The following is a 24,616-nucleotide window of genomic DNA, read 5'->3' on the forward strand; positions in this document are numbered from 1 at the left end:
CACAATTCTGAAAAATTTCTCTCCAAATTGTCAACTCATAATTGTGATTTTTTTCAGTTACCTTATTTTTTCATCCTGTGTCGCAAACAAGCTTCCATAGGTTTCGATAAACGTGATGTTAAAGTGGTTATGATGGTATTGTGGGCTAAAATTTGGCTCGCAGCAGATTCATTTGTAATTCTCATGGAATATACATTTTAGGGAAAATGTGACTGCATGTGATTGCTTGAAGCATGTTGTGATCGTTCAATTACAGCTGAATACACGGCATAGCCCTCTACAGGCACTCTCATATCTCTTATGGGTATTCCATAATACAACATTAAGAGCTAATCAAAAATGTAATTTATGGAGAGATTAATCAGTCTAATAAACACGGGGAATGAAAATCTGATTGCATTGTCCTGAAAAACATCACATCATACAGCATAGGACAGCATGTGCAGCCGCTCCCATGACTCATGTAACACTTTCCCTTATTGCTTTCACAAGTGCATCATTTTTTTTTTGAGAAGTGAATTTACATCCACTGCTTTCTTGCCTGCAGAAAGAACTCTATCATGCCTCCTTTCATAATCGCAGCCTTTAGAAGCTCTAGGCTTTTTGAAGTTCATTCTGGAATCAAATTAATGGAACAATTGACATTCCTATTATGCAGACACACACTTCGTCCCCGCACACGTTGCTTCACATGACACGCCGTTGGGAAAACGATGTGCCAGGTGCTCAGCAAAAAGCCAATCTGAGCAAGTGAGATCTTGCAAGATGTGAGCTGAAGTTTGTGGATGAGGACGAACTCAGCAATCAGATTGTTCATCTACATTCATTGCATTTGCATGATTAGAAATATGTTGTACTCAGATGATGCAATCAAAAGAATATTAAAATCAATTTGTCTTTTAATTTCTACGTTGCCTCGAATTAGAGACTACAGTTGAAATGTAGGTTTTAGCTAATACTGTTTGAATTGTGCTTGTTCATATAAATGAACATTATAGATACACTGCTGGGGATTTACATTTTTCATATTTTGCCTAAATATATATATTTTTCATTTAGTACTGCCCTTCAGAAACTACAGAATACTTACATGTTCCCTAGAAGACAAAATTATTTAAGATTTACCCTAAACATTACATTCAAATAGTTTTCACCCCCTGGCTCTTAATGCATCTGTAAGCGTTTAAACCTTCTGTAATAGTTGCATATGAGTCCCTCAGTTGTCCTCAGTGTGAAAAGATGGATCTCAAAATATTTGAAAAGGGTTCAAATACACAAAAATGCTGGAAAATGCTGGAAGAATTTGTGAGACCTGAAGGATTTTCCTGAAGAACAGCAGGCAGTTCAGGACAAACAAGGAACTCATGAACACTATAACTAAAAAAAAAAAAAAACTGCTGTGGATCATTCACGTAACAACACAGTATTAAGAATCGTGTGTGTAAACTTTTTAACTAAAAGTGAAAATAAATATCTTATTCAGGTCAGTACAAAATAAAAAATAACATGCATTTTGGTAAAACAATTGACATTTTGCAGATTCTGCAAGGTGTATAAAATTTAGATTTCAACTGTATCTTTTGCACATTTCCCCTCTTCTTTTTCCTAAATTGGTCTTCTGATGGCTTACCTTCCCACTCTCCCTACTTAAGTCACCTTAGTGAAAGTGACATAAGTCAAAGTAAAATAAAGTGAGTGCAGTGACCAATCACACAATTCTGTTGAGTTTAGGAATGCAATGGCCAAAGGCATTCAGATGAGCAGCGATGGGAATACCGGTGTTATAAATAAACAAAGTAACTAACGGCATTACATTTTTCAGTAAAGAGTAATCGAAAAACAAGTAAATGTTTTCCCTGTTACTGTTACTAACATTAAAATGTTGCGTTACTCTAGTTTTCACATTGCGTTCATATTCTGAGGTAAATTCTGGCTTATTCCTCTCAGCGCGTCTTCTTCCAGAAACGAAAAGCAGCCGAGATGAACTTGATGAATGTTCACGTTTTACAGAGGTGATGTTGGCGTTTACCTACATGTCTGTGCGTCTCACGTGGATGTTTAAAATTTGAAAAGCAGAGCCACTCGTGGGCATGATTACATTAGAGATGAGTTTAGACTGGAAAAACTGGAGCTTGCGTTGGTATCATATGGATTACTTGACCAGAGAATATTAGTTTTCGACGTGACTTCATTTCAAAGTAGACATTTCAAGCTTTCTATGCATATGTTTCTCATGTCTGTGAGGCAGGAATTCACAGAAATTCAGGTTGTTTCTATTACGTGTCTGTGAAGAGAGGTGACGGAGACTGAGACTGCAAAGAGCACACCCTGTTTATTTTCTTTATTTTACAAAAGCACATTGTTATTATGACTATACACAAATAAAAGTAGACCCTTTGCAGTTTCAAAATGACAGAGTATTTTTTTAGTTCTTTTCTGGTCTTCGACCCAAGAGGGTTAAAAGTGTTGCCGTGAGATGTTTTTCATGTCCGCGGGTTAAAGCAACCCCAATTGCGTGATATTTAGCCCCTGGAAGGTGTCTCTCATATTGTCCCACAGCAACATTAAAATAGTATAGATTAGTGTACAATGTTTTATTCATTTACAAAATTTAAAATTGGGGGCATCCAAGTTATTTGACACATTTAAACATTTAAAAAAAGTAACACAAGAGTTACTTTCCCTGGTAATTAGTTACTTTTATAATGATGTAATTTAGTTACTATCTCAGTTACTATTTATGAGTAGCAACTAGTAACTATAATGCTCCAGTTACAAACAATAACCTCGGCTCCCTGAGATAAGGGAAAGAGCGTTGCGTCGTCACTAGTCAACTGCTAATGGGGAAACTCCTGTTTACTCCAATACTGAAGCCTGATTTGTTAAACAGTGGCGCTTAAACCTGCCAGAAGGGGCAGAGCCAACTGCTACATAAGTCAGCCAAAAGCGCCATTTTATCAGAATCAAACGACTGAAGCGACAGCCATCGATTCTCATGCAACTTTAGCACGGCTGCTTAGGCAACACTCGTTCCCTTATCTCAAGGAATTGAGGTTACGTGAGTAACCAGAGCGGTACCTATCGAAAGGTAACTCTCGTTGCGTCGTCATTTAAATTAACTGCTTATGGGGAACGTATCCAGTTACGCCGTGCTACAAGCAAGAACAGAATTAAGCCTGCTCAGCGAGCTCAGTCCAAGGACACTCAGAGAGGGCGCCAAAAAACCTGTGCTACCAAGAGACCCGAGGGTAACCTGAGGTCTGCTTAACATAACTCCACCCACCCAGAAGGTGGTTAGAGGAGAGTATCTAAGCGGATAAAACCCGCCTGCAGGGCAGGAACGTCCAAATTGTGGAATCTTATAAAGGTAGACGGTGACGACCAGCCGGCGGCCGCACAAATCTTCCCAATAGAGATCCCATAAGACCACACCCACAAGGAGGCCATCCCTCTGGTAGAGTGGGCCTTCACCCCAGTAGGGTGTAAGCCAACCGAGGCATAAGCCAGGGCTATGGCGTCAACTATTCAACGAGATAGCTTTTGCTTTGCAACTGGCAGCCCTTTAGAGCGGCCTCTAAAGCATCCTCTGAAATGCCTTCAGGGGACGTGAAATTCAAACTCTGTTACTCAGCTCTGTGACTGCACTGTTTCTTTCTCCGAGCTTGCTGAGAGGCTTCTTCAGCTTCTTGATCGCAGAGTCAGCGAATAAATGGTCTCGTTGCCGAAGGAAAAGATTCTGATAAAATGGCGCTTTTGGTCGACTTATATAGCAGTCGGCTCCGCCCCTTCTGGCCGGCTTAAGCGCCATTGGTTTGTGCAACTATGCAAATGTTAACAGATGAGGCTTCAGTTTCGGAGTAAACAGGAGTTTCCCCATAAGCAGTCGTCTAATGACGACGCAACGAGAAATACCTTTCGATAAGGAACTTATTACTTAACGTGCATAACAATGCAGATGAGTCATTAGTGAAATGTTAGAGTTTTGTTGATTGTGTACGCTTGCTTGTTTTCGTTTTTCTTCTTCTTCTTGCTAGATCTCCATCCTATTTCAGTCCGTGCAAGATCTATGATATGGACATTAGTTCCACACTCTGCTCTCTGTAAATGCTCTTTTGCTCTGTAGGTCAGTGTATAATCTAATAATGTTGTATTTTGAATGCTAGCTATATTTAACAGGATTAGGAGACAAAAGTTGGTTTAAGGATTAAGGAGTAAACTAGCAGCAAAGTAGATTTCATGAAAATCTTGTTTGATTTCCTGTATGGCTTGGTTAATGTATTCTCCAGCCATGTTCTACGAGACTGTGTGTGTGTGTGTGTGTGTGTGTGTGTGTGTGTGTGTGTGTGTGTGTGTGTGTGTGTGTGTGTGTGAGAGAGAGAGAGAGAGTGAAGTGTCATCCGGATGCTGCAGTTCACTGTGCCCTCTGTGTGTTAACATATGCAGAGGGCATTTTGCTGCAAATTTGTGACAAGAGAGCCAGGTTGTGCAAGCTGTTTATGTCCTTGTGCCTAGCAAATTAAGTGAAAAAGCAACACTCATTTGTACAGCGTTAACACATGCAAGCTGTGGTTGATACATACCCAAGAACATGTCATTAATGTCACTTCAAGAATAAAATTCACAAATGCTGTGAAAATGTGCTTCTTCTATTGTCAAAAAAATGCTATGATTTCCATATGACTGTAAATTGCACTGTAATTTGAATAATTTTTAAGATTGTTTTTGCAGGATTTCAAGATTTTTATTTGGAAAAAAAAAACGAGAACATGTTTGTAAGAATACAGATTATTATAAACTTAATTCCTTAGTAAGAAAATACGAAGAAGGTACATAAGGTTGATTTTAACCCTATGCTATAAAAATCCTCCATATGCAAAATTTGTTACTACAGTCTTAAAAATAAAGGTGCTTCACAATGCCATAGAAGAACCTTTTGGTCTAGATGGTCCCATAAAGATCCTTTAACATCTGAAGAACCTTTCTGTTTTACAAAAGGTTCTTTGTGGCGAAAGAAGGTTCTTCAGATTATAAAAAGGTAAGAAAGAGATGGTTCTTTAAAGAACCTTTGACTGAATGGTTCTTTGTGAAACCAGAAATGGTTCTTCTATGGCATCGCTGTGAAGAACCTTTTAAAGCACCTTTATTTTTAAGAGTGCACACTAATCTGGACCCCATGTAAAAATGACATCTCAGGCCTCCTGCAACCATTATTACTTCACTTTTTTGGTCTTCCTTTTTCCTGAAAAGAAGCACAGAGATGTGAAATAGAGAAAGAGAGAGTTAGATGAAAAGCTGCTCTGTCATCTGATTCATTCAGTGTTTTGTGTGTTTTGTGCAGAGTGAGTACTCAAGTGACTCAGAGAGTGAAGACAATTTCCTCCTGATGCCTCCGAGGGACCACCTGGGCCTCAGTGTTTTCTCCATGCTCTGCTGTTTCTGGCCCCTGGGTATTGCAGCTTTCTACCTGTCTCACGAGGTGAGAAAATCTCAACCACTGCCTAATATGCCAACATAAATGCCAATGTTCAAGAATTAGTTACTTTTATTAATACTAATTTGAAAGAAAAAATGTTAAATAGCTTAACTATACACTCTTCAAATCAAATGAAGCTTCAGAAAAGGCAGGTTTTCACAGAGATGCATAGAAGAACCATTCTTAGTTCCCTAAAGAACCTTTCAGTGATCAGTTCTTTTTTCTCTCTCTCTGAAGAACATTTTATTAATCTAAAAAACCCTTTTCCATCAAGTATCTTTTGTGGAATTGAATGTTTTTATTGCACTATCAATGCCAGTAAAGAACTCTAATTTTAAAGAGTGGTGACTATTTACAGTTGCCTAGCAACATATCACAACTAATGCGTGGTCACAGGTGTGCATACAGTATAACGGCTACTTTACAACATTATTTGTCTGAACAATCTGTTTTATAATAAAGCAATATGCCAGAAGAAGCCGTGAGCTGTTTTACAAAGGGTATTAAATAATTATTTTGTGGTGCAACATTTTAGAGTTGTTAGCCAGATAAGATTGCCTTTTTTACATTCCTGTGAGAATGCAGTTCATCCATTGTGCTTATTTTTTTTATTTAAATACATTTATATAATAACAGTAACAACAATAATAATAGCACATATTATTTTTATTTTATTATTATTAGTAGCAAAATGGATCTGAAGGAGTGATGTTAATAATAATAAATAATAATAATAATAATAATAATAATAATAACAACATCCCTGTCTGAGTTTGGAGAATGGATGGCAGGTAGAAAAATTATTATTATTATTATTATTATTATTATTATTATTATTATTATTATTATCATTATTATTATTATTATTAATATTATTATTAAGTTGTTGTTGTGGTCAGTTTGAATATGGAGGGTAATAATATCATTAATAATAATAATAATAGCACCGATAATTTATTATTATTAGTAGTAGTATTATTGCACTTTACTTTTTAAATTATTATTGTTATTATTATTATTATTATTATTATATTTAATAATAATAATAATAATAATAATAATAATAATAATAACAACAACAATAATACCTATATCCCTACCTTAGTTTGAAAATGGATGGATAATAATAATAGCACAAATAATTTATTATTTTTGTTATTATTATTGCACTTTACTCTTTATTTAAATTATTATTTATTATCAAATTATTATATTTAATAACAATAATAATAGCACAGATAATTTATTATTAATTTTGTTATTATTATTATTGCACTTTAATTTTTTTATTAAAATTTCCCACCATAGTTGGAAGATGAATAATAATAATAGCACAGATACTTTATTATTATTTTATTATTATTATTAAACTTGATAATAATAATAATAATAATAATAATAATAATAATAGCATAGATACTATTATTATTGAACTTAATACTACTACTACTAATAATAATAATAATAATTATAATCCATATATCCCTAACTTCGAAGATGTTGGATAATAGATGGATGGATAATAATAATATTAATAATAATATTTACATTATTATTATTATTATTATTATTATTAAAGCTAATAATAATAAAAAAATAATAGCATAGATACGTTATTGTTATTATTATTGAACCTAATAATAATAATAATAATAATAATAATAATCCATGTATCCCTAACTTAGTTCGAAGATGGATGGATAATAATAATATTAATAATAATATTTACATTATTATTATTATTATTATTATTAAACCTAATAATAATAAAAATAATAGCATAGATACGTTATTATTATTATTATTGAACCTAATAATAATAATAATAATAATAATAATAATAATAATCCATGTATCCCTAACTTAGTTCGAAGATGGATGGATAATAATAATATTAATAATAATATTTACATTATTATTATTATTATTATTATTATTATTATTATTATTATCATTAAACCTAATAATAATAAAAATAATAGCATAGATACGTTATTGTTATTATTATTATTATTGAACCTAATAATAATAATAATAATAATAATCCATATATCCCTAATTTAGTTCGAAGATGGATGGATAATAATAATATTAATAATAATAATATTTACGTTATTATTATTATTATTATTGAACCTAATAATAATAATTATAATAGCACAGACACTTTATTATTATTATTATTGAACTTAATATTGATAATAATAATCCCTATATCCCTACCTTAATTTGAAGATGGATGGATACTACTACTAATAATAGCACAGGTAATTTATTATTATTATTATTAAACTTAATTATTATCCCTGCCTCAGTTTGAAGAATGGATAAATGACAATAATATTAAGATTATTATTACTGTTATTATAACTCCTTCAGATTAGGGTTTTATTAATACCTTCACCATACTTGTCCCAATGCTTTGGAAACAAAGTCCAGAGGACAAACTAAAACAGTGTAAGGATGCTTAGCTAAACGGTAGATTTCCACAACGCACAGCTCACACTGTCAGGGGAAAGCCAGCTATTATATGTCACACAATGAGTTTTTAAAAACAAATATCCATTTGTAGCCTAATGTATGCTGCAGGGCAAAAGATGGAGAATTCCCCGGGTTTGTTTCATAAAGGTGACTATAGTATGCTGCAGTGTCAAATGTATTTATAGCTTACTGCAATGCTCTTGAGAGGAGAGAGATTGCTTACAGAAAGTGTGCTGAGAGAGAGAGGTCATTCGCCTCAGACAGGAACTGTACAGAGAAGTGGTAATTGCCGCATTTTCACACATTCCCATTCTTATTTCAAACCATTAATGCAGAACAGGGTCGTGATGCTGTTCATCTCTCTTTGTTCATTTCCATTTCACCATTGAAACCTATTTTTTATCTGCACCATTTGACATTATTTTCATTACTGTTAAACATAATACTTTTAAAAAAGCAGCTTAACTAATGCATATCACAAACGATGCATAGTGTAAAAACCTGCAATTAAATTAAGCAAGCATTATGCACTACATGTGCTTGACGTGTTTTGTATGATTCATCGTGTGCTTAAACTTTGAGCGTTCACTTTTGACACTGGCTTTAAAAGCAGTTTATGGCCCTCATTCTTTCTGTCCCTCGCTCTGTTTCTCTCCGTCTTTCTCTTTCATGCGGTACATCACGACTCAACACCCACAGCTCTCTAATTCTCTGCCTGAAAAAAATAGAAATCCTTTCTCAGCCTGCTTCTTAAAATCTAAGCCTACACCAAAATCAATTTGCTGCAATCCTTCTGCAAACCTCAACAGATTCACATTATTGCAGAATGTTTTATCATGTAAAAATGTCGCTGTCAACAGCTGATATGACTCTAAACATCTATGCATTTATAAATATCTTCCAAAAGATACTAGATACATCTTGTAAACTATATTCAGAAGATGGATATTAAATTATGCTGCTATTTTGTGTAATAGTACGAAAGCTTGAATATCCGGGTGGTTGAAATAAATTAATTTCTTGGGGGTTTTGTGTAATAGTGAGTCATGGCAAGAGCAATTTCTTATGAGTTGTGCAAATTCCCAGACAAAGTAAGTAGCTTAGAGTCTTTAAATCTGAATTTTGCACTTGAATTCAGCTGCAGAGCTTTTAATTGGCTTCTTTTTGACTTTTCCTGCAATTAATGAAGTCCTTTTGAGAAAAAAATAGAACGCAAACTCCAGTTACACTGTATGTCTCATCAAATCAACATTTCATGACTAAAATCTTTGGATAAAACTTTAATGAGTAAAAACAGTCTGACCAGCCTGCTCTCATTGTGCACAAATGCTTTTCTTACTTAGATTTTTTCTCTTGTTTCCTAGACAAGTAAAAATTATTGTCTTGTTTTCAGAAAAAACAAGTCCAAATTATGTTTTGCTTGAAACAAGCAAAATAATCTGTCAATGGGGTAAGAAAAATAATCTTGTTTTCTGTTTGAAAAAAAAAAAAAATTGGCAGATTATTTAGCTTATTCTAAGCAAAAACACACTTCATTTTGACTTGTTTTTCTTGAAAACAAGAAAATAATTTTTACTTGTCTAGAAAACCTTTCTTGATTTAATTTTTTTTAGATATTTTGGCTAGAAACAAGCATTTTTTTTTTTACAGTGTATTAGTATGTAACAATTAGAAAATGTATGGATTCTTGTGTTTTTATTGATGCTGAAACATACAATCTGGACATATTTTAATGTTTAAAATGTAAAAATGGCTATGTATTTTTAGCTAAAAAGCATACAATATTTATGAATCTTTTATATCATTATGATATTTGTATCAATGGATTTTTTATCATTTTATCAGTAAGCAATTTAGATTTTTAGACCCTTTAACCAACCCTCAAACCTAAACCTATCCATTTATATTGAATATAAAAATATATAAAATGTAATTGACCCAAATATGCAGGGAAATTAACATTTTATACAGTATAGCATTAAAAAGTTTTTTTTTTTGTAGTCGCTTATCCTAGTCCTACCTCTAAACCTAACCATAACTATTTTCTATACAGTATAAAGAAAAACATGACAGACATACAAGTGCAATCACAATAATTTATTTGTTGCAAAAATATCAAAAGCAGTACCAAAACTAGTCCAAATGACGATGCATTGCAGGGCTCTACGCTTACTTTTTTTTCCGGAGCACTTGTGCTCATAACTTAAAAAATTTAAGAACACAGTCAAAATTTTAGGAGCACTTTCTAATCGATTAATGTATGGCATTTTTATAACTTTATTAAAAGTATGTCATCTTTTGTCACATTTTTAAAAATATACAGTCAAGCCCGAAATTATTCATACCCCTGGCAAATTCTGACTTGAAGTTACTTTTATTCAATCAGCAAGTTTTTTTTTTTTTTTGACCGGAAATGACACAGGCTTCTCCCAAAAGATAAGAAGACAATGTACAAGATGCATCATTGTGGAAAAAAAATATTACTCAGCTTTTATTTACATTTGAACAAAAAGTGGCATGTCCAAAATTATTCATACCCTTTGCAAACTGTCACAGTCTATGGTGAAATCCAAAGTTCTATACCATTCCAAATAGTCCAAGCTGCTCTAAAGCATCCTAATTACCCTGATTCATTGGGAACAGCTGTTTTAATCAACTCAACAGGTGAAAAACAGAAGCTCTCTGCTGTTGGTTTGTGGACAGTCATGGCTAAGACAAAAGCCTCGTTCAGACTGTCAGCCCAAATCCGATTTGTATGCAAATCCGAATGAAATCCGATCATATTTAGGTAGTCTGAACAGCAAAGAACTACACGAAATCTGATTTGGTCAAATCCGTTTCGAGCTTCATTCGTATGTGGTTTGGAATCCTATTCAAATCGGATTTCTGCTTTTTCACGTTTTCATGCCACATAAAACGTAAACACGTCAGACGTTTTTGTGGAAAACATAACAAAAGTCTTTGCAGAAACAAGCTTGTGTTGCGAACTGCAAATCAAGCGGGAAAAGACAATATACAGCTAGTATACGCACCTCTTTGAGTTTTGATACCAGCAGAGACGGCAGCACAGAATAAAGTCTCACAATCCAGCTTCCTGCATTTCTGCCGCTGCTTTAGAAGACGAAATATAATCCAGCGAGACGGCAACGTTGTCATATCGCAAGACAGCATCTATATTGCAAACTGTATTGCTGTTATTGTTTTTAGCGTTGGCATAATAACGCAACGGCATTACCATAGAAACCAACGCACATTCCGTAAAACGAAAGAACGCTTATGGACACACAAATCGGATTTGAACAGTTGCGATATGACTGTGTGGACAGTCAGTTATTCAAATCTGATTCCATCCAGATCTAGACAAAATCGGATTTGGGCTGACAGTCTGAACGAGGCTAAAGGAGCTCACTGAGGACCTGCGGCTGCTCATTGTGGCTGCTCACAAGTCAGGAAAGGGCTATAAGACCATATCTAAATGTTTTGAAGTTCCAGTGGCTACAGTGCAAAGCTCTTAAATATTTTTTCATAGTCACACACAGTAGTTTTGGTCGCACTGTAGAGCCCTGCATTGTAGTCGCATTCCCTTTTGGTGGAATACATTAGTTTTGTTTGAGGTGTGGAGCAGAATATAAACTCCCCAATAAAATGGAACGTTTTTTGGCTTTTAGAATGCATATGTTATCCTTAAGGTTATCTATAAGCTGGTGTGCTCCAAAACTAGAGAATAAATAAGCATTCAAAACTTGCAGTCTCTAACTTCCGCCAATATGGATCAACAATTTTGATTACATTGATTACAGCACTTCAGCTTCTCATCAAACTTTGTCCAATCAAATGCTGTCTAGAATCCAAAAAGTCCCACCCCCTAGACAATAAATAAACGCTGAGGCTAAAATCGGTCACTTGTTCATATAACTAGTGTTTTCTTTATTTCTATATGGTAAATGGCACGTAGTGCACTATATAGGGGACAGAGAATGATTCAGACAGTGTAAATATGCTTTTCATTAGGGCGAATGAAGTCTGGTTTTCGATAGCACAAAGCGGATCATATGCACGGACAACAAAACACATCTGACCCATTTTAGAGCGATATGGATGAGATTGTGGCTGTCAAATGTGCCTTTGCCGAGCCCAGCGGCTTTAGTCCAAACCATGAAATAAATCAAACTCTTTTGGCAATTTTAAAACAGAGGCGGGGCTTCTTTATATGTCCCACCCTGTCTTCCTGTTTCAGCTGAAATTACGTCAACGCATAGAATAATGCGTGTTTCAAAGCACTTCAGTGGACCTTTAAAGTCAGAATATGTATGATTTTTTGATTCAAATATCAAAAAACCACAACAGTGTTATATATTTTGCTGACTTGTGTACTTACATTATCCCAAATGTTTTAAATAATGTTTAAATCCAGAGAAATAAACAATTTTAACTAGTGTAACGGATCGTGTCATTGCGTCGCCTGCCAATGCCGTTATACACCCTCGATTTTGCGGTTTTATTTTGTAGAAAACATAGAAACCCTTAAGACACTTACTGTTATGCATTTAATTAGACAGGTGACGAACACACAGAGTCGCCTTATGACAGAACTTTCAGCACACCAAAATGTATCTAGTATGATAAAAAATCATGGAGATGAAGGTAACAACTTCCATGATTCCACACTCTATCACAGCGTCATCAAACTACATCTTTTGTTTTTTGTTTGTTTTGAGTATGCATCCTCTAGTGGTGAAAACGTACATATTGTGCCCAGAGGTCGCGTTAACCGAAAATTGTCCGTCATTGACGGATTTTTTAAACCAGTGACGGAAAAATCTGAAGGCCGTCTGTCATTTTGACAGATTACGCTGCGGGTGATTTATTGTAAATTGTAACTTTAATTCCCAGCCCTGTCCAGTTAGTGGCAAGCACGCTCGAGTGGGGCAGCAGAGCACTGGATCCAGAACAAAAACAAAACCGTCACAACAAATCTTTTGCTATGCATTTAATACGCACATGCGAGTACCCAGTTTAAACTACAGCGATCTATCATGCTACATTAAAGAGCACCAAAACACTACTTATTGCTTGAATTTCCTAATGAAATGGACAGAATTTTAAATCTGAGACTTTTCATCTTGAAAGTAACAAAGCACTGAGCTGAAGCTTATTGTGATTTATTGGATAGGCCCACTACTGTTCATTCATAAACTGAAAACAGCACAGACCAAAAGATCGATTGAGCTTTAAGAATAGAGATTGGTTCATAAAAATAAGAATCTATTAAAATCAAGAAATCGATTTTTTTTAAAAACCAGCCGTAGCATGTTTTGTTTGTTTGTGTATTTGTTTAAGTGTCCTTCGGCTGTGGTGTTGAACATGAAAATTGCATAAGCCTATACAATATGCTTGCTTGTAGGTTCATGATTAAAAATGAAAATGCGAACAAAAGTAAAAGCAATTAAATGTGTTATTATAATTTAAATATGAAAATTAAAATGACAGGTAATAACAGTTTAATGACGGAATTTTTACGACCCTGTGGAAGTCTAACGCAACCTCTGATTTTGCCGTTAAGTTGTTAATCGCTGAAAATATTGTCCAGATTATTATCCGATTATTGCGCGCATTTCTCATTTAAACACACCTCACTAAAAACACTGAATATTGCAATCTGTGCCGAAGCAGGCAAGAGCCAATAAACGTTTGATTATCCTAGAGTAAAACTTGACAAAGTATCTTGAAGCGGCAACTTTTGAATTTGTGACTAGAGCGGGTTTTGATGCTTGCGGTCGCTGCTCAGGATGGAGATGAAGATCGCTGAATAAAGACTTGGATTTGGTTCTGTTTCTTGCAGTCATGAATTTAAAGATTTGGATTACAGCGCATTCCTTTTGTAATTACGTGTGTTTTTGGTGTGTTTTATGGTTCTATTGTCAATCACAGCATGTTGGAGAAAACGCTTGTAAATATTATATGATAGGTAATGACTAAACAATTGCAGAAATGTAATTTTAAGGGTTTAAAGTGTAGTCTTGTATATTATGCATTCTTTCTAAACGGGTTGTTAGCAGAAATCACACAGAACAGAACGAAATATTATTATTTCATATTACAAAAAGAAGTAAACTATTTAATAATGCAATAGAAAACATAATGCCATTGATATGACAACTTAATATAATAATAATAAAATTAATGCCACGATTTTAATATTCAAAGGATTAATTTGTACGTTTGTTAAGTTGTTCATATGTAAATAATTTATGTTTAAATGCTGTAAATACATAAGTTTTTACAGACAGTAAAACATGCAATACTGAAGTAAATGTACATTTTGTAGAACCTCATTTTACCTTAAATACATACGAATTATCATGAGATCATGTTGGTCTGACATATGCAGGGATATGATAAAACCTTAGATGTAGAGCTGTGTAACACTAGTCCTGGTCTCGCTTTAATGATTTTTCTTTCTCTCTGCTATAGACTCCTGGTACATCTAAAGAAAATGTGTTTAAATTGCGTTTTTTTAGCAATTAAAATGTAACAACACTGCTTTGAGTTCACAGGTGTGTGTGTGTGTGTGTGTGTGTGAGAGAGAGAGAGAGAGAGAGAGAGAGAGAGAGACTGAAGGCTCTGTGTAATACACTTTGAATGGTCATGTATTATACATCTAGCGTTTCTCCAGGGCTTTTCATCTTCTCACTGGGTTTAGCGAGAAGCTAATGGATGGCCGATGTGAAAGTCATCCGCCGGTGGGACGAACTGTGAGAATGAACCAGGCGTGATGTGCCTTGAGGGAGGCCACAGCAGCCTCTTTGAACAGCTTTTTCTCTATTCTCTTTCAGTGGCATCATTTTTAAAAGGTTATTGCTGTCTGCTAATGCAGTTGCATAGAAACTTAATCAGACATATAAAGCATTTGACTTCACTAAAAGTTTTTTTATTATACCAATTGTGATTCATCTCAAGGTCCTCAAACAATGCTCAATTTGTAATTGTTTCATCTGAGTTTGTGGTTTTGTTTCACTGGCTGCTAATTACATCTGTGTATTGAGGGATGCATTTTTATGTTTTCTATTTCAGTTTCCCGGTGATTGCATCCGTGTAAATTTCCATGCTTTTCACCAAAGCGAGTAATCAGTTCTGAATTTTAGATTAAAATAAAATTGTAATGGATTTTAATGTGATGGGGATTTTGTTCTTGCAGAAATTATGTCTTTTGACATTCAAAACAACAAGAAGTAGTACTATTCCAACATATTATGCTTTAAAAGGAGGAAAATATTATTAAAGTTGTACATTTTGTGAATATTTAGTAGCTATTAGACTGATTTATCCTTACAAATGTGCATATCTACCGGCACCGCTCATGCATAGCTGTACAGAAAACACTATCTCATCAGATATATTACAATCAAATTATAATTTCAGATGAACTGTCCTTATTAGTCCTTAAACCATGAGTAATTAATAATAAAGGCAGGTCAGTGAATGCTGTTCCTGTGCTATCTGTTTTTGCTAAGCTTGTGTGCATAATCTGATTCATTGCTTTTAGAGCGTGTTCTAACACAAACACAATAAGCTCCTTATGTAATGGTTTGGCGAGAGAGTGCAAGTGTGGGCCTTGTAGAACATAAGCTTTGAATAAAATACCTTTTTTTGAACAATGGGTAGATGTGTTCAACAAAACAGTTTTCATTTCGTCAGCAACATCGTGGGTGCTCTGTGCACGGATCGCGGCAGAGATTCACATAAGCCCGCTTCACAAGTCAGTATGCATTTGTGGGTTAGTTGATGATTGTACAGGAATGTCGCATATGAATATTGCAGGAAATATATTCTGCACAGTAAGATCTGGTGCAATCACTGATATGACAAAGTGAGCGATTGTCATGTCTCATTTGGCTTATTTTTAATTTTCTTTTTTTCTTATCGTCCGTGTCATTGCTCTATTGTTAATTAGTTTTTACTTTGATTTGATGGTAATTAATTATGCATGTCTAAATTGAAGCAGTAATTAGGCTACTAAGTACAGTCCTTCATCTGTACGGAACAATAGGCTGATAATCATGTTTGCACACTGACTGTGCACATTAACAGCAGGGGCGGAAGAAGACATGAACTACTTTGCAAATCAAAGTTCAAATACTACTACATGACTTTGACTAATTTTCAGCTAAGGATGCAGACAGACAGACAGACAGATAGATAAACACACACACACACACACACACACACACACACGCACGCACGCACGCACACACACACACACACACACACACACACACACACACACACACACACACAGACAGATAGAAAAAGATGGACGGACAAATGGGATAGATGGTAGATAGACAGATAGACAGATATATAGACAGACAGATAGACAGATAAATAGAAAGACGGATGGATGGATGGATGGATGGATAGATAGATGATAGACAGACAGACAGAAAGATAGATGGAGGGATGGATAAATGATAGACAGACAGACAGATAGAATGATAGATGGATGGATAGATAGATAGATAGATAGATGATAGATAGATAGACAGACAGACAGACAGGCAGACAGACAGATAGAAAGATAGACGGATGGATGGATGGATAGATAATATATAGACAGACAGACAGATAGAAAGATAGACGGATGGATGGATGGATAGATAATATATAGACAGACAGACAGACAGATAGAAAGATAGATGGATGGATGGATGGATGGATAGATGATAGATAGACAGACAGACAGACAGACAGACAGATAGAAAGATAGTCGGATGGATGGATGGATGTATAGATGATATATAGACAGACAGATAGAAAGATAGATGGATAGATAGATGATAGACAGACAGACAGACAGACAGACAAATAGAAAGGTAGATGGACGGACGGATGGATAGATGATAGAACCAGGCGTGACAGACAGACAGAAAGAGATGGACTGATGGATGGATAGATGATAGACAGACAGAGAGACAGATAGACAGATAAAAAGAGATGGATGGATGGATAGATGATATAGACAGACAGACAGAAAGACAGATGGATGGATAGATAGATGATAGACAGACAGACAGACAAATAGAAAGGTAGATGGACGGACGGATGGATAGATGATAGAACCAGGCGTGACAGACAGACAGAAAGAGATGGACTGATGGATGGATAGATGATAGACAGACAGAGAGACAGATAGACAGATAAAAAGAGATGGATGGATAGATAGATGATAAATAGACAGACAGATAAAAAGATAGACGGATGGATGGATGGATAGACGATAGACAGACAGACAGACAGACAGACAGACAGACAGACAGAAAGATAGACGGATGGATGGATGGATGGATAGATGATAGATAGACAGACAGACAGACAGACAGACAGATATATAGACAGACAGACAGAAAGGATGGGCGGATGGATGGAAAGATGGTAGACAGACAGACAGACAGACAGGTAGATGATAGATAGATAGATAGATAGATAGATAGATAGATAGATAGATAGATAGATAGATAGATAGATAGATAGATAGATAGATAGATAGATAGATAGATAGATAGATAGATAGATAGATAGATAGATAGATAGATAGATAGATAGATAGATTGATTGATTGATTGATTGATTGATTGATTGATTTCCTTGCTCAAACTAGCACTAACATAGTTTCACATTTGCCTCACTGGTTGAATAGACCAGACTGTCTGAAAGGTAAAAGTGTCTGTGCTGGTGAACTGTGTGACATTTCCAGAGGCCTAAGAACATTTAAAATATATGTCAGGAAAACAAATGAATAACCAAAGTGAAGATAACAACATACTGCTTTGCTTCTTGGACTGCAGGCCTAAAATTTATGCCCTGACAGCAATCATTACAAAAATCATGTTAACTCGGTTTGTATTGCGAGCCCAAGGGGAAGCATCCGCACAAGGCTCTTATGTGTACCAATGAGGGCTCAAAGCTCGCCAGTGGACTGTTAGCTTTTCCAACAATGCATCATGATAATGTCAGTGACAGTTTTATTAGATGAAGTCTTCTGTGATGGATTTAGTGAATTCTGGATGAGTAAAAGCAGGAATAAAGTGTGCTCAGCCCTACTGAACATGACATAACAGCTTATGATTTATGCATCACAAGGCCCTTGTTGTGCACTAACTGTAAATGATATTGAAGCACGAAGGCTTCTCTCAACTTAAAGAAATTGCTCTCCCCAAAATGAAAATTTGATAAACGTGTACTCACCTTCAAGCCACCCCAGATGTAGATGAGTTTGTTTCTTCATGGGAACAGAGTTGGATCCAGTTGGAACGTTTTTGAATTGTGTCTTTCTAGATTGTTTTTTGTTGTTATTCTGTCTCTCACTATTCAAATAAACCTGCCATTAATATTATAGACTGATCATTTCTTTGTCAGTGGGCAATCATAAAAAATCAGCAGGGGATTAAATAATTATTTTCCCCACTGTATTTATTATAGACTTGTTCCAGAAGTGACGGTTTAAAGTTAAAAATGTTTTATTTTTGGATTTGTTTCTAACTAAAATGTCCTTTACACTAATAAAATAATGGTTCTTTTAAGAACTGTTTACTGAAAGAACCAAAAATTGTTTTTTGCCATCACTGCCACTATTCTTAAGAGTGTAGAAAAGTAATAGCACAGATGCTGGGGGACAAATATGTGCCAAAATGTAATATTTAGCATTATTTGAAGTATTTCAGCATGGCATATCTAGTTGCCAGGTGTTATTAAAAGTATAAGAGGCTTAAATGTATTACAAACCAAAAAATGATTAAATTAGTGAGCATACAGCAAAAAATAAAAAAATAAAAAAAATCATCCACTCACAAAATTAAATCACTTTCATGTTTTTCCAGATATAACAAGGTTGCAGCAAAGCTTTGTAAAAGACAGCAGTCACTGTCAAGTAACATAATGTACAAACTTGCAGTTGGAAAAAAATCTGAAAAATGCAGTTCAGATTTTAATTTCTTGTGTTATTTCCATTCCATTAACATATTCCCTGTCAATGACCACTTTCTCAGAAAGCTAGTGGATCTTCCTTTAGACCTACTCGCCATCTCACTTTAACATGGCCATTTGATCATTTACTTTTTAATGCATGTTTCTTGTGCACAAGGCATTAGTACATGTTTCTTTTCGTATTTCATAAATACATGTACAAGTCCATTAATATTAATATGATTAGGAAAATTAATTGTGTAAACATCTGGTCCCCTTTCTGAATTTTATAAATATTTACTCAACCAATAAGCAGTTAGGCTTCAGTAAAGTTATTTTTAAAAGAAATTGATACTTTTAGTCAGCAAGGATGCATTAAGATGATAAAAAAGTCACAGTAAAGACTTTTACAGTGCCTTGCGAAAGTATTCATACCCCATCTTTTTTCTTTCTTTCAAATTTTGTTGTTGCCTTATGTTAAACTGCTTTAAAAAAAAACAATCCACATCAATCTACACTCCATACACCATGACAGCAAAGCAAAAAACAGTTTTTTAACATCTTTGCAAATTTTTTTAAAATAAAAAAGTTAAATTATTCCATTGCATAAATATTCATACCCAATATCTCAGAGACTTAAATTTTTAGCTAAGGAGCATTCATGTTGCTTGTAGATGTTAATACATATTGAGTGGAGTTAACCTGTGGCAAATTCAATTGAATGGGTATGATTTGGAAAGACACACACATCTTAATGAAAGGTCTAACAGCTGAAAATGCATATCAGAGCAAAAACCAAGCCCTGAGGTCAAAAAAAAAAAAAAAAAAAAAAACCTGTAGAGCCAAGAAACAGGATTAAATCAAGCCACAGATCTGGGGAACAGTTTAGAAAAAAACAGGCACAGTTCATTACCTGCACAGTACGATCCCAAAAGTAATGCTTGCTGGTAGGAGCCTCATGCTGTGGGGCTGTTTTTGAGTTACTCATCAGAGTAAAGCTTAACACAGGAAAATATAGAGATACCCTTAATGAAAACACAGTCCAAACCATTCAGAACCTTAGATTGGTCAGAAGGTTCACCTTCCAACAGGACATTGGCCCTAAGCACACAGCAAGAGTGGCTTATGGACAACTTTTTGAATGTCCTTGAGCCTGGTCTTAAACCCAATCAAATATTTCTGGAGAAACCTGAAAATGTCTGCCAGACCCCATCCAAGCTGACAGAGCTTGAGAGGTGAAGATGTGAGGCGAAGAATGGCAGATAATTGCCACATGTTGATGTGCAAATCTTGTTGCATCATACCCCAAAAGACTTGAGGCCGTAAAGGTGCTTCAGCTAAGTACTGAATTTAGGGTATGAATACTTATGCATTTTTTTTTTTTAATTTATGAAGTTGTGTCAATTCTGTTTATGCTTTGTCATTATGGTGCATGAAGTGTAGACTGATGGACTGGTGGAAAAACAGTTTAACATAAAACCTGAAAAAAATGAAGGGGTATGAATACTTTCGCATGGCACTGTAAATGCAGCATTGGTGAGCATAGGAGACTTCTTTCAAAAACATTTAAAACTTTTGAATGGTAGTGTATATGTATTTGTTCTAAAATGGCATAGAGAGATGATATTTAATGTAAAAACTAAGACAATTGAACAAGGAAAAGTGATATTTAATCATTTTATGTGACAAACTTATCAACTCTTGTGCTGTGTTTAAACACACTCTCATAGTCTGACGCACACTAGTCTGATATCATCCAGGCGAAAGGAATGCACTTTTGAGGGAATCTAGGTTGAGCATGACTAGAATAATTTTGTTTTGTTGCTACCTCGTGATGCAGTCGGTCAGAAGTAGCTGAATTATGATCGACTGCTAAATGTGAGGGCAATTTCAATGTGACCCGATTAGGATCATCGGGTTATTGTGAGTCGACCCGTTTGATGGATGTTGGCGAAGATGAAAGACACAAGCCTACAGACAGACAGTCCAGCTTTCCTCCATAACCAATTATCACCATTATGTAATAAATCACGATAATAGATGGCAAAATATCTCATAGCGGTCAGGAAGGAGCATCTGTAAGCGAGCGGAGAAGGAAAACAACGAGGCAGTGGGGTGCTGAGATGTAAATGAATTCATCAGAAATATCTGTCCTTAATCTTGGCAACATTTCCTGGACTTCAAAGGCTGCGGGTCCCCGCAGGAGAGCTCTGAGTCATGCAGCACTTGTTATTTATGCACTTTACCAGATCCGTCAGTCAGCTGCTGGAGAGCGGCCAATTAATAATTTCTCTGTTTTCTTTCTCTCTTATGCGATCATAGCTCGTTCACACTCCAAACCTTTTCAAAACATGTCAACATGTGCTCTGTTTTTGTTTTTTGTTCCCCTTCTCTCACGCAGACTAACAAAGCGGTGACTAAAGGAGACTTTCACCACGCCAGCTCCAGCTCCAGACGCGCGCTCTTCCTCGCCGTACTGTCCATCACCATCGGGACGGGCATCTACGTGGGTGTGGCTGTGGCTCTTATTGCATACCTCTCCAAAAACAATCACTTGTAGCCTTCCCACGGCCAAACCACTCTCACAGTCGGATAAAAACTTTGGAATCAGCTTTTTGGGAAATCCCAAATGGTCACAATACGGGACTCACCAGCAATGTGTTCCACTCCTGCACTTTTAAAAGTCGCGTTCCCATTTTGTTGGGAAGATCATTGTTTGTGTAAATTGTCTTGACCACTTTTCTGCATTTTCATGTGAACGTGTCGCCACACTATTGATTTTTTTTTGCGCTCAGTGTTTGTGCAAGTGCAAATATGATGCTACACACAAGATTTTGGCCAAGTTAAAGTCAATATGAAATTAAAATGGACCTGATTTACTTTCTTAATGCATGTTCTTATCATACTGTGCACATTTTCCCAAAGGAATAAATAATCAAAATGCATTTATTTGCTCTGCCACTGCACGACTTTCCTTTTTTGTCATCAGATGGGAGGCCAATCCAATCAGGATGAAATCAGGGTCCGGTTGCACCAGCTGTGCGCAAATTACAACCCTGATAGCACACGTACATCTCGGAGACGTCTATTTGACGTCTGCATTTACATCTGCAAGACATAGTTTGCTATTGGACGTTTTCAATCAGATGTCAAATGGACATCTATTACAGTAGATGTCTTTAAGATGTTTATGGTTTAGATTGTATGTAAAACTGACATCTTACAGACATCTGCCAGATGTGTGTACACAGCAGATGCTTTCCAGATTAAGAGATCTTTAACAGACATCTTGCAGACGTACGTGTGCTATCTGGGAACGCAGCCTAATTTTGATGTAATGGTGTGTACACCAAAAGCAAATGTACTTATTTGCACAAGTACTGTAGATTTCATACAAAGTCAATGCAAAGACACAAATAACGTGAAATGGGGTGATTGCTACAAGGTGAAAAACTGTAACTTGAACGGAAAATTCACATGACGCGTTGTCGTGCAAGCCAACTGTTAATTGACATGTCTAGTTGTGTCAGAAAATTGAGGAGAACATTACACAATTATTTTAATTGCGCTAATGGAAAAAAAAACATCCTGCAAGCAGTGATGGGAATAACAGCATTACTAACCGTATTATTTTTTTCAGTAACGAGTAATCAAATGAATTACTGTTTCTCCCGTTACAATGCTGTTACCGGTACTGACAATAAAATGCGCCGTTACTATAATTTATTGTAATATTATTTGTGCCCCGAGTTTAACTTCCAAAATGCAGTTTAAATGCAGCTTCAAACGATCCCAAATGTGTCTGTAAAAGATCCCAGCCGAGGAAGAAGGGACTTATCTAGCGAAAATCGGTTATTTGACAATTTATATACTTTATACAATTTATATAATTTATATACGCATACGCTCGTCTTGGTGCATGTGTGCATTGCTGTTTATGACAGTTGTCGAAAAACTCCCATCTCATTTTCTCCCTCAACTTCAACATCGTCCTACATCGCTGTTTTATCTTTTTTGTAAAGGGCGTTTGACCTTCTTTGGATGTTCACTTTGTAAACACTGGGTCGGATTTTGAAGTTGGAGAAGAAAATGAGATAGGAGTTTTTCGACATACCCTAACTGTCTTTGAAAATAACCAATCTAAGACCCTTCTTTCCTCATCTGGGATCGTTTACAGACGTATTTTGGATCGTTTGAAGCGGCATTTAAACTGCATTTTGGAAGAAAAAAACAATTTCTTTACAACTGTAGAAAGAAAGACATGAACATAATGGATAACATGGGAGTGAGTAAATTATCTGTAAATTTTAGTTCTGGAAGTGAACTTCTCCTTTAATAATAATTTAACAGTGTTTTTTTTATGCTGGTATCTTGGCTGGTTTAGGCCTGTCAAGGATAAATATGGCACTAAAAACTACAGTAAGCCCCTGTCTTAATGAGTGATTCATTTAATCATTCATTCAAACGCTTATGAATGGATCACTGAATAATCAACTCAAATTCACCTTTTTTTTTAAGAGTGTAGTTACAAACTAGCTAGTAGTTACTAAGAATCTATTGTGGACTTGTTCCAATTTAAGTAAGACGTTAAGAACGGCTGGTGTAACCCTACCCAGGTCCCTACATTTTTTTTCTTGTTAATTTTTGTTTTATTCTGAAACTTATTTTACATTGAAGTAAAAGGGGTTATGAACAACACTTCATGTTGACTTTAATATTGGTTCATCATATACGCAGTATTTGGTGTACAGATCTAACCTGTCTAAAGATCTGAACAGGATCTGAATCCGAATCTGAACAATCAGTGATTTTTCTTGAATGTTCTTTGGAGTACATAAAGCATCTGAAGTGCCACAGTGCTTTCAAGCCTTTTTAATAAGAGCTACTATATCTTAAGGTCTGTGACACACGAAGGGGCATTTTCAACTCTCTTTTGATATTACAGCCACAAAATGAACATAAAGCCATATAGATGGGTTGCTCAAGCCTGCCCGTGGACTTTTTTCAGAATGTATGGATGAAATCATTCTCGTGGGGCTGTAACATTTAATATTAACTACTCTGTAATTAGGTCCTAAGGCTTTCAGTTTATACATGTCGATCTATGACGCTGTAAATGCCTCTGCTGTCAGATTTTTCTCCCATACTTTGGGAAACACCTCTTTCCAGCAAGCTCATGCTAATTAAATGTGGTCTTTTCATTCAAATTTGGTGTTGGTGTGTTTATTTGGGCGATTTGCTTTTAGATCTTTTCATGTTGACTTTGAATATTCAGACGTGCAGACAGAAAGAAAAATATGGCATATGTCCTCTTCATTTTTGTTAATTCTTCACATCTCTATTGAGAAGTGCATCTTTATTTATACTCTGTATTAAACTACCAGCCCTCATTCACAGATGTATGTTCACAGATCACTGCACTTGCTCAAACAATAACCAAACACATTGTTCTTGGACGTTCTCTTTTTCTACTCCTCAATGCAATGCGATTGTGGGCAATCCTGCTTTTATCCATATGAAGTACATGGCCGAGCCACTGGTGTTGTCTTTTTATGTACTTTTTGCATGATGGTTTCTGTCTGATTGAGAGCCTTTCTGATGTCATTGTTTCTCATCTTGTCTATGATGCGAACTCCAAGAATTTTTTTTAATGCTGCCATCTCAAATACAAGTAGTTGTTTCTCTTCAGCACTCCTAAGT

General features: G+C 35.5%; 1 protein-coding gene across 1 annotated transcript in view; it reads left to right on the plus strand.

The window, feature by feature from the left end:
- The window catches only part of LOC141326453 (synapse differentiation-inducing gene protein 1), a 42,694-nt gene extending 18,577 nt beyond the window's left edge, over positions 1-24,117 (plus strand). The window contains exons 3-4 of the mRNA XM_073835201.1: positions 5,339-5,476; positions 21,318-24,117. Coding sequence (XP_073691302.1) covers positions 5,339-5,476; positions 21,318-21,476 — 297 coding nt within the window. The 3' untranslated portion in view covers positions 21,477-24,117. The remainder of the gene's footprint in view (positions 1-5,338; positions 5,477-21,317) is intronic.
- Positions 24,118-24,616: the final 499 nt, after the last annotated feature.

This window comes from Garra rufa, chromosome 2 (assembly GCF_049309525.1).
Source record: "Garra rufa chromosome 2, GarRuf1.0, whole genome shotgun sequence".
Lineage (NCBI taxonomy): Eukaryota > Metazoa > Chordata > Actinopteri > Cypriniformes > Cyprinidae > Garra > Garra rufa.